At 42.5% G+C, this 12035-nt stretch overlaps 1 protein-coding gene across 1 annotated transcript; it reads right to left on the bottom strand.

Moving 5' to 3' along the window:
- Nucleotides 1–6350: 6350 nt before the first annotated feature.
- On the bottom strand, nucleotides 6351–11177 carry LOC117450801 (tubulin alpha chain). Its single transcript, XM_034088776.2, has 4 exons — nucleotides 11072–11177; nucleotides 8115–8337; nucleotides 7700–7848; nucleotides 6351–7597 (listed from the first exon to the last, which is right to left on the bottom strand). The coding sequence occupies exons 1-4, from the start codon at nucleotides 11072–11074 to the stop codon at nucleotides 6620–6622; spliced, it is 1353 nt and encodes a 450-aa protein (XP_033944667.1). The 5' UTR covers nucleotides 11075–11177; the 3' UTR covers nucleotides 6351–6619.
- Between the last annotated feature and the right edge of the window lie 858 nt (nucleotides 11178–12035).

The raw sequence follows: 12035 nt of genomic DNA, 5'->3' as shown, positions 1-12035 counted from the left end.
CGAAACGACGCAATAAAATAGGATAGGACACAACGCTTTACGTTTACGTGTAGCATCACAGCAGAGGCCTGTACTACGAAGCAGGATTTTTGCTTAGCCGGCTAACTTCAGGGAAAACTTGGGGTTTCCGGTCCTACGACGCTGGTTCTTTTTTTAGCAGGCTAGATCTCCATGGTAACTTATGCTGAGCGGCTAGCCTGCCCCGGAGCAGGTTAGGTTGCAGGCTAAGAGATCAACTCAGTGAAAGCACTTCCTGCTGACCAATCAGAGCTCAGTGTGCGGAGTTTAAAGCGATCAAGTCATATTACAGGATAGAGGAAATACAGAAAAACTGCCGTTGCAGGAAAGACGGCCGGCAAAAATCACCGACTGTGTGAACGTGAACATTAATAAAATATCACCTCCCATCTTCAGAGCAATCTGACTATTATAACATTAGCGTTAAGAAAGCTTAATTAAATATCTGCCACAACATAAGTAGGCCTAACCGGTCCGGATCAGAGTAACATTAGGCCAGGGATGGGCAACTTTGATGGTGGTGGGGGCCACATCATTGATGTACTGGCCACCAGGGGGCCGCAGATTCACTTGGAACACACACACACACAAATTCCATGTGTTGGATGTAAAGGCCCTGACACACCAACCCGATTTTGGGAGTCAGAGGCCGTCAGAGGCTGTCGGGCATTCGCGGCGCCGTAGTCAGGTTGGTGTGTCCCGCACCGTCGACCGTGACACGCCTTATTTGGACTGCCAGACCCGATGCATGGCCGATTCAACATGTTGAATCGGCCATGCATCTGCGTCTGGCAGTCGGACCAAATAATCACTCTGATTGGCTGTTCAGCTAGCAAATCAGTGCATGAGAAGCGAAGCGGAAGTGAGGGACGTAAACAAACGATTTAAGAAGACACATGTCACTACCCGATCCGTCACCCTACCCGATCGGTTCTGCGCATGTGCGAGATGGTCCGGAAGTCCGGACGGCAACCCAAGATGGACACTTGACACAGTGGCTTTTAGCAAAGCTCAAAAAGAAAAACCGAGAGAGATGAGTTATTGTTATTACAACGTGACTTCACTATTATTTAACAACTCTTTTTATTGGGTTCTTTTATTTGGGGTTAAGTACATTGTCAGAATAAGTGAGAAATAGATTTAACTTCTGTTAGACAGCTATCATACTGAATACATATTTACTGTGAATGTATGCAAAAATGTATGGCATATGGCTGTCTCAGAGTTGTTAAATAATAGTGAAGTCACGTTGTAATAACAATAACTCATCTCTCTTGAGTTTTCTTTTTGAGCTTTGCTAAAAGCCACTGTGTCAAGTGTCCATCTGGTGTTGCCGTCCGGAGTTGTCCAACATGGCGGACCCTCTCGCACATGCGCAGAACCGATCGGGCAGGGTGACGGATCGGGTAGTGACAGCACACACAGACTGCTATTCATTTTCATCTCATCATGGCGATCTGGAATGATGCAAACGAAGACCTGCTCATCACCTTGATCCAGGAGAGGCCAGCTCTGTATGATATTACGGAGAAAAGATACTCTTCTTCTTCTCTGTCTTCCGGTTGTTGCCTCTTTTGAATGACGAATACACACTACCGCCGCCTGCTGGTAAGGAGAGTTATTGCCACTCACGCACTGAAGTCGGTGCGGTGTGTTCCCGTGCGACACATGGCCAAAACGCAGGAGAACACGGCCAGGCAACAGCCGACTTCAGCGTCGGCTAGTCCTCTGGTGACTGCTTGGTGTGTCAGGGCCTTAATGATTAACAAATATACTAAATCCGACATCTTCATTGACATTTTACAATCAAAGGGAACATCCCCAAAAAATGGGAACATCCTCTAATAAGCTCACTAAACAAATATCAGTTCACAGAAATGTTATTTCATTTTTACAAGTGGCATGTTTGTATTGAACAATTTCGCCAAATTCAGATGATAAAAACAACTTTTAAGCTTGAAAAGGCATAATTACAAGAGGCAACTTAACGTCACAGCAGGCATAACAACAGCTGGTGTTTCTTGTGAGGGTTTCCCCGGGAAACAAACACAATACACACAAATGTGTCACAGATTATTTCGCAGTATTTGAAATCATCTACGCAGCTCGCGACGTAACTAGGAGTCTAGTGGACGGTATCAGTACTACAAGTAAAAATAAAATATTTAAATGTTTTAATTTATTAATTACGTTGTTTATAAATTAATCTGAGGGCCGCAAAAAGAGGAGGTGGGGGCCGCCATTTGCCCATCCCTGCATTAGGCCTACAGTCCGCGGCATATCACATCATATCATATATCTCCTTATCTGAGTCAGCTTCTTGAGCCGTATCTGGCTGTGCAACACTCACAGTGTCACATACTGTATGCAGCAGAAGTATTATTTTAAGCAACACATTAAGTTGACGAAACACTCGAGTCAAATGTAATTAAAGTCAGATCCACTCGACTCGTGTCTTAGACGGGCAGTGATATCATAAACCTGTTAATGTACACATTCAAACACTTTTTCCTGTTACCAGCTGTATTCACCTTGCAGGTGCAGCTCTGTGGCTTTGATCCTGGATCAAGTGTTTAAGTCATGGATGGTTAAAGTTTAACTTCTTCATATGTCTAATATTATAGTTGACTTCTCATTCAGGAAGTATGACGCTGCGTTGTCAGTATGCTTCTCCATGTTTGTGATTGGTCGAATGATCCAGATACCACCCCTTTCATGTGAACGCGCACCTCACGAGATAGGACACGGCTGGTTTGAGCGATCCACTTGATAACCCGCGTCGTAGGACAGTTTAGCGAGAGCGCGTATGTTTTGGATTAGGCCAACCGGCTAACTCAAACATATCCAGGTTGAACCAGCTTCGTAGTACAGGCCTCTGCTCAATTTGTACATCAACAAGTATACATATTAAGACAAGAAACAAAGGAACATATGTGATTCAATACAAGACAAAATATATTATCTACATAAAAAGCCCTAACCTTGTGATAGATCTTGTTATGTACATGTGAATAAAGAAAAAGCTGTAAACGCAGGAACACAGGAGGCCTACTTTTCAGAACAAATGCCCCCCCCCTCCTCTGTGTCGCCTCACACACACCTGCAGAGCTCACACACCTGCACAAAACAACCTCCACAAGCACAGGGGAAATGAACTATGGCTGCTCCACACACACACACACACACACACACACACACACACACACACGCACGCACGCACGCACGCACGCACGCACACACACACACACACACACACACACAGAGGCCAAGCTTCCCTGCCAGTGAGTGTTTTGCTGGCGTGGCAATAAAAGACTATCAAAGGGAAGCAGTCTCAGCAGAATCACAGGCGGGGGGCTGAGGTGCGATGGAATACATTTCCCCAACTCACAACACACTTGATCCTCGTGTGTGTGTGTGTGTGTGTGTGTGTGTGTGTGTGTGTGTGTGTGTGTGTGTGTGTGTGTGTGTGTGTGTGTGTGTGTGTGTGTGTGTGTGTGTGTGTGTGTGTGTGTGTGTGTGTGTGTGTGTGTGTGCGTGCGTGCGTGCGTGCGTGCGTGTGTGTGTGCCCTGACTTATTGCTTGAATACATTAATTCATCAGAGGTGGAAAAAGTTCTCAGATTTAGCAATACTGCAGAGTAGAAATACTCTGTTTCAAGTACAGATCCTGTATTGAATGGTTCTCAAATAGAATAGAAGTGCATTAAAGTATTATTAAAGTAACAAATAGTAGTAAAGTGTTTTATAATTTATGCATGAATTATTATTAGTATTCCTTTTGTTAACTTCTTGTTATCTTTAAGTTAACTGTTGTTATTTCTTGGATTATTTGATTGTTTATTTTGTTGATCTTTTTTTTTTTTTACAGTTATTATTATTTATTTATATTTGATCTGCTATTAATAGTTATTTATTCAGTAAATCACTTTTTGTGATCATATTCTCTGCCATGTGCAAATAGGATACTTCCCCAATATTTAAAACAAGCTTTCTTTAAAGGCAGCTAGATCTAGTTACTTCTGTTCAAACTGACGGCTGATTTATTACTTTTAAATGTTCACTTAAAGGTAGGGTAAAACTTCAGAAACACTTTTTGTTATATTCCATGGAATGTTCTTAACATCCCGATAGCAATGGATATATGAAATGCTTTGACAATAAATACATTACAACATTTTATCTGTGGAAGCCGTGGCCAATCATCTGAGCCGGCCCGGCTAAAGTAACTGGATGGCCTACCTGCCTGTCAGCCTCCCATCTGGGCACAAACTGATCTCGTGCCCTCATTGGTCATGTGCGCGTTCGTGTGTGTTGGAGGAGGGGCTCTTTGAGGAAGTCTGAAGGAAGGGGCAGATTTTTTTCGGCTGCGTACTTTCAAATTCTAGCGCACTCGAGCTGGTTTCTCCATTCTTACCTACCCCACCTTTAATTGTATAATGTGCTACTTTTATTGTGTCTTTATCTGCACTTGTCTACATTTCCTCACTGTGGGATGTATAAAGGATTTTAATTATTTTTCTATATCTCTGGCACTAGTTCCAAATTCATGCCATGCTGTCCGTTTAAAAAGCCTGATAATACGATAACATTTAAATTAATTGTATCATCAAAGGAGGCAAATTCACACCTACAGAAGAGGACCAGTGCCACAAATGAAAAACATATTGAGATCTGGCCAAAAGTTTTATCATGTACCCAGTGGCGACTGGTCATTAGGGGCAGGTGTTTAATCATCTGATTCGTCTGTACATTGCCGTTTTAGTATATGTTCTTCTAATTAGTGTCTACAGTGTGTGCCTATTGAGCTGTTTAGAGCCATGTGGGACAAAACCTGATCCTGCCCCTCCCTCTGACTGTCTAAGTGAACGATGACTGCAAAAACTACACTGCGCATGCTCAGAGTATTTTCCTATTTAATGTGTGTGGCAAAAAATAATGACCATAGGGGCAAAGTGCTGCCGTCCCCACCATATGTCATCTCACATAATTCAGAGCTGATTGGCTGTAAGTACGTGTGCCGCGAAAAGTGTGGTGTGTGAAGAGGAGGAGAGAGAGCTGCAGTGAGGCGTCCTAAAACCAGGAAGTAAGCTGCGCATGGCTTCCCTCCACAAAAAAGCAACGAGATTTCTCCATAGAATTTTAGAAAATAGCTCAAAATAAGATCTGTGGGAAACGTAGCTGTTAGATAAATGTACGTTTTGTTCAGCCGGATAATATCCACATGTCTACCCTACTTTTATCATTTTCGAATAAAAAATATATTGATTAGATTAGATTTATGATACACTTTTGAAACTACAAGAAGATAAGGAGGACTTTTACAAAAAAGTGATAGAGATTTGTGTCCAGAAGGATAGGCAAATGGACTTCATCTTCAAGTCAAGGTAAGACTGCAATTTTATTGAAAATGGGATCTTACTAAGAGAGAACAATTCAATATTTAAATGATAAAATTACATTTTGTTGGGTATCCTTCGGTTGAACTGTCTGTTTAAAAGTAATTGAAGCATCAGACAAAAAAAGCTTTTGAAAATAATATTATATTTTGATTTAATATATTTGTAAACCTGAAGAGTCAGTGCCAGTGCCTCACCAGCCATGAACCTCTCTGCAGAAGCTTATATATAGACATCTGAGTTTTTTGTGCCCCACCACTTTTGTACATATAGAAACGCCACTGCACGTACCTGAATAAACAATTTCACTTTTGCCTTTTGTCACACTTCATTTCTGGATGTAAATAGAAATGGACCTTTGTCGCCATCTGCTGAGTAAACCGTGGAACTGCTGTGAATTCAAAATCAGGGTACTAACACACCAGTATTTTACTATAGTATTTCAATTTAACGCTATATTAAAGGTTACTTTTCAGATTTAGATTTTTTAACAAAGTATAAATCAAATAAACCGACATGTATTGGTTTCAATAAAGAAGAAGTATATAGAGTAATTACAATTATTTCCACCTCGCTAGCAGTGAAAGATCATAATCCAGTAATTTAATATATAGGTTTCTGAACGGGGCTCTTGTGCTTACCTTTCCTTTGGTACTTGCAGTAGATTTCGATGTAAATATTTACTTTTACTAGTAACTTGAGGGTTTTTTTTAATGTAATGTTGACGCCTTTACTGTATTTTAAAGACTTTGTGTTTAACAAGTTTAAATCCTCTAAAGCTACTCGACCTTTAACTGCGGCACTAATACACACGCAATACTGATGCATTTTCTTTTAAGTGTCTATATATTTTTTAATGTACTTTTACCTTTTCAATAAGAGTTGGAATTTACATTCACCTTCATGTAAAGTCATTCAATGAAGACAGAGTCAGAGGTCATGTCGGAACCCAAGTGAACTTTATTGGGATTGTTTACAAAGCCGTAACATTTGGAATGACTCAAAATAAAATAATAAAAATGAACTTTTTTTTTTAAAGTCCTGAGATGCAACACCTGATCCCTGGGGAGATTTTTTTTAACCTGGCAAAAACATAACTGTCTCCTGCCATCAATGTGTGTGTGTGTGTGTGTGTGTTGTTGTTTTGAAAAGAGCTGAAGTTGGACAATGGAGGGTCAGAGTCTTCACCACAGATGGTTCAGTGGCTTAGTACTCCTCCCCTTCTTCTCCTTCGTCCCCCACGGTGTCGGTGCCCACCTCCTCATAATCCTTCTCCAGGGCGGCCATATCCTCTCTGGCCTCAGAGAACTCTCCCTCCTCCATCCCCTCTCCAACGTACCAGTGGACGAAGGCCCTCTTGGCGTACATCAGGTCGAACTTGTGGTCCAGGCGAGCCCAGGCCTCTGCGATGGCGGTGGTGTTGCTCAGCATGCACACGGCCCTCTGCACCTTGGCCAGGTCTCCTCCAGGAACCACGGTAGGGGGCTGGTAGTTGATACCCACCTTGAAGCCAGTGGGACACCAGTCCACAAACTGGATGGTGCGCTTGGTTTTGATGGTGGCGATGGCAGAGTTGACATCTTTGGGCACCACATCACCACGGTACAGGAGGCAGCAGGCCATGTACTTGCCGTGGCGGGGGTCGCATTTCACCAACTGGTTGGCCGGCTCGAAACAGGCGTTGGTGATGTCAGCCACCGACAGCTGCTCGTGGTAGGCCTTCTCTGCGGAGATAACTGGGGCGTAGGTGGCCAGAGGGAAGTGGATACGAGGGTAGGGCACCAAGTTGGTCTGGAACTCAGTCAGATCCACATTCAAGGCACCATCGAAGCGCAGGGAGGCGGTGATGGAGGAGACGATCTGTCCAATCAGCCTGTTGAGGTTGGTGTAGGTAGGGCGCTCGATGTCCAGGTTCCTGCGGCAGATGTCGTAGATGGCCTCATTGTCCACCATGAAGGCACAGTCGGAGTGCTCCAGGGTGGTGTGGGTGGTCAGGATGGAGTTGTAGGGCTCCACCACAGCGGTGGACACCTGGGGGGCGGGGTAAACCGCAAACTCAAGCTTGGACTTCTTGCCGTAGTCGACAGAGAGACGCTCCATCAGCAAGGAGGTGAAGCCAGAGCCGGTTCCTCCTCCAAAGGAGTGGAAGATCAGGAAACCCTGGAGCCCTGTGCACTGGTCAGCCTGGAAATAAGGGATAATGGTTTTAAATGTTTTGCCATCAATCGAAATATGTTTTTATTTTAAAGGCTTCACTTGCAACATGTAATGAGATGAAGAGTTCACCAGTTTGCGAGTCCTGTCAAGCACCAGGTCGATGATCTCCTTGCCGACGGTGTAGTGACCGCGGGCGTAGTTGTTGGCTGCGTCCTCCTTACCGGTGATCAGCTGCTCGGGGTGGAAGAGCTGGCGGTAGGTTCCTGTACGGACTTCATCTGAGGAACAACACGGGTACAGTCATGGGTATTGAACCAGAATAATCCGGAATATTTTAGATACACGTCTATTCTACTGTAGATATTATATTTGCTGTTTATCGATTTTATTTTATTATTTATATATTTTAATGCCTGAACACACTGCTGCGGCAACAAAATAATTTCCCTATTTGGGTTCAATAAGCATCTATTTATCCGTCTGTCCTACCCGTCTTCTTCAAAAATATGATTTCACGTTTAAATACAAATATGTGTATCCTTACCGATTACAGTGGGCTCCAGGTCCACAAAGACGGCTCTGGGGACGTGTTTGCCGGCTCCAGTCTCGCTGAAGAAGGTGTTGAAGGAGTCGTCTCCTCCTCCGATGGTCTTGTCACTCGGCATCTGACCGTCAGGCTGGATGCCGTGCTCCAGGCAGTAGAGCTCCCAGCAGGCATTGCCCATCTGGACTCCGGCCTGGCCGACATGCATAGAGATACACTCACGCTGTGGAGGAGAGACAAACGGTTATTTTATTAAAGAGACCGTCTTTTGAGCAGATTACATTTTCGAATTTGAAATTCCATGTCAGTTTATACAGTGCAATCACTGACCTCCAGTACTACAACGTATGTTAATACAAACAGTTTCCATGTGTCAATTTGACAAATAAAACACAACTGGACTCAACTCTAAAATTGTGATTTATCGCAATTAAATTAACCAATTACCAACACTATCTACACTATTAGATATACAGTCACAGGGATACATTTAAAAAGGTTGGGAGGGAGGGGTACATTACAATATGGCCAACGAGCATAAGTTTCACTTTCCTTTTTTATTTAAATTCCAACTTTGGTCATGAAGAATATGTTTCTCTGTTGTCCACGTTCATAAAGCAACAGCATCAGAGCACGGTGCAGAGTCTCTAGATGAGTTTACAGTAGTCCCTCGTTCTTATTAAACATCCATGTAGTCCGTTGTATAGAAAACTGTAGTTTCCATCGTTTCCCCACAGCAGCAGACGCACAAAATAACGTCCGCTGGCGCATCATAAACACTCAGATAGGGAAAGTGCAGTCGGATTCTCTAAAGTATTGTCCTATCCACTATCCCTTAACGTTTCACTCAGAGGTCAAGGAATATACGATAGGGTTAGAACTTAGGAGCTGATTTTTAAACTATCCGACTGCAGCCCTAGTGACTTTGTGCCGAGTCACGTGTTCCTGTCTGCCCCTCCCAAAACGAGCAACAGGCTTGTTTGAGACAAGCAAGACCTGCGCAGTTGCGATCAACGTCTTGCTAGTGTGTTGCATGATGGTTAGTCATTTTGTCCGACTTGCTCTGGAGGCTCGCCCACATGAGACTTTGAAATCTCGCGAGACAAAGACGCCCGCAGCCTTGAGAGCGAGGCGAGGCGGCGCAGTTGCTCTCCACGAGCTGCGGAAGCGAAATGCTTGATGGGAAACGGCTCGCTGGTATCTCGAGCTGAGCGCTCATTGGTGGTTTTTACCACGTGCTGCTGATGAAACTCTCCAATTGGCTGGCAAAAGTTTGTTGTTGTTTTGTGTCAGTTTTACGTCGCCACATCCATTCCCATTTTTCATCATTGTTCCACAATGTTTATCATCACGAAATGAATATCTATATATTTTATACTATACTGCTTACCGTTTTCATACTTTATATATCTTAGCATATTCATACACACTGTTCATACTGCTCACAGGCTGATATCTAGTGTATTCATACCCCACTGTTTATTCATCATTCAATTCATTCTCTATGTTATTCTGTAGATTGTGTACATTACTTTCCACTTCACTGCTTGTTGCACCTGGTTAGAAGCTAAACTGCATTTCGTTGTCTCAGTACCTGTAATATGTGCAATAACAATAAAGTTTCTCTATAAGTTAAACCAAATCATTAAAATAAAATCTATTGTAATGATTTGGTTTAACCTTATTTATTGAATACATCATTTAAAATGGCAAGATTAAATCAAATTACATCCATGTTGTACACATCATAAAGCTTAAAGTGGCAGCTAAAGAATTAACACAGCAGCAGGTCTGTTCAATGCATGCTCATGAAGCTTCATGTGTGCGGATCTGAAGGGACTGATCATTTGTAGCCTGTCCACCTATCAGTTTTGCAAACATTAAGAGGGAGGAGCATTTATAATTATGGAACCCAGTCACTGGTGTGGTTCCTCATCATGACTGAATTAACAAACCTATATAAAGCAATGGAGATCACCTTTGTCTACAGTGGGTAAAATGGAATTTGTGGTGCTTACACTGCGTGATGGACAGGGAGACATCACTGTAAGAGTCTCACAAGACATTTCCCAAAGACTACAAAATGGTGAGTAAACAACTAAATTGCATTCCAACAATCTGGATATGATTTTAAATGATGTAAATTATTTTTCAGATAACAGTTTAGCAGCTGCACTTATGCAGCAAGCAAGAGCTGCAACAAATGCACAAGGTAATCTATCATTTAAATGAAAAATGGTATTGTCTTTTAATGCAAATCAAACAAATGACATATTCATGTTTATTGTAAACAAATATTTAATTTTCTCTCAATCACAGTCCCTTTAGAATGATCATGTCATTCTCCATACAATACATGTGGGATTTCTATTGCATCCACTTCATCTGCAACGAAAAACGCCATTACAAAACCCAGCCAGTCAAGCCGACTCCGAGTCCGAGCTGTCCGACTTAAGACGAGCATTTTGACACCTCCCCCGGCTGCGATCGGCTACTCTCGTCTACTTTCGAGGCGAGCCGCAATGTGTCTCAAACAAGCCTAACATCTCTCCTCACTGCTGCAAAGCCCTGCCTTCTATAACGTTCATGGACAGGTCGTTATCTGATGCAGTCTTCTAGCTCGCCGGGTTACAGTAATGCCCAGCCTTATGTCTTCCAAACCCACAAAGATGGGAAAACAGTTTTTCGCATACCGTTTTATACTGTATGCTTTTATTCCTATTAAATTGGAGTGAGAAAAATCCCCAGATGTCGATACAGTATCTTTGACTGTAGTTTAAAGCGATGAAAGTTCCGTTTTAAGTTCCGGCTAATTTCAACCGTTATGATTTAAACTGCGCCAACTGTTTGGACTAAAGCTATCTCAATTTAGGCACATAAACGGGATTTCAACGGCAAAAAATGTAATTACCGGTAGTTTTATTATTTATATAATTGTTTTGTTCGTCAGTACTCACCATTTTTGTAGGATCTTTCTCCTTGCTTCTTTTCGACACTGAAGAATCGGTTGTTGAAGGCTGTAGTGAAAAGGAGGCGAGGAGCTGCCTATATTTATAATTTTCTGAGGGGGCGGAGACACAGCGGCGGTTTAAATTTCTTTCTGGCGCGAGCAAACGCTGGGCAGAGGTGCATTCAGGCACAGATCGAAATAGTCCGACCCTACATGTTGGCTGTGTCTTCTAAAATAACTGTTTTTAATTTTCGTTCTATTGAACGTCCAGAAACGTTTGAATTAATATCAGCAGTTATTGTTTCATCGTCTAAAAAAGTGTATTATATATTCACCCCATGCAAAGGTTTTAGGCTTCTATTTATGTCGGGCCTGAATTGGAAAAGGAATGAAAATATCACACACACAGAGTTGAATTATTTTGTTTCTAATCTAAACAACACACAAGCTGAACATTTCCCCATAATTTATAGAATATCAAAAGCTAAAACTACAAGTTTGTTTTCATTGTATTGTGAACCTGAAAGTTACTAGAATACACACAAACAATCTTATTTGTGATCTCTGAAGTTCGGAAGGCGAATGTAGGAGAAGCAATTGAAGGCAGCATTATTCAAATAAGGAAGCAGGGGCTGCAGTCGGATAGTTTAAAAATCAGCTCCTAAATTCTAACCCTATCGTCTATTCCTTGACCTCTGAGTGAAACGTCACGGGGTTAAGGGATAGTGGATAGGAGAATTCAAAAGGACTTAGGAGAAGAGACTGCGGTACTTTAGAGAATCCGAATGCACTTTCACTATCCGACGTGTTTATGATGCGCCAGCGGACGTCATTGTGTGCGTCTGCTGCTGTGGGGAAACTATGGAAACCACAGTTTTCTATACAGCGGACTACAACATGGATGTTTAATAAGAAGGAGGGACTACTGTAAAGTCATCTAGAGACTCTGCTGCTTTGCTTTATGAACGTGG

This window comes from Pseudochaenichthys georgianus, chromosome 8 (assembly GCF_902827115.2).
Source record: "Pseudochaenichthys georgianus chromosome 8, fPseGeo1.2, whole genome shotgun sequence".
Taxonomy (NCBI): Eukaryota; Metazoa; Chordata; class Actinopteri; order Perciformes; family Channichthyidae; genus Pseudochaenichthys; species Pseudochaenichthys georgianus.
This window is presented reverse-complemented; position numbering and strand designations above follow the sequence as displayed.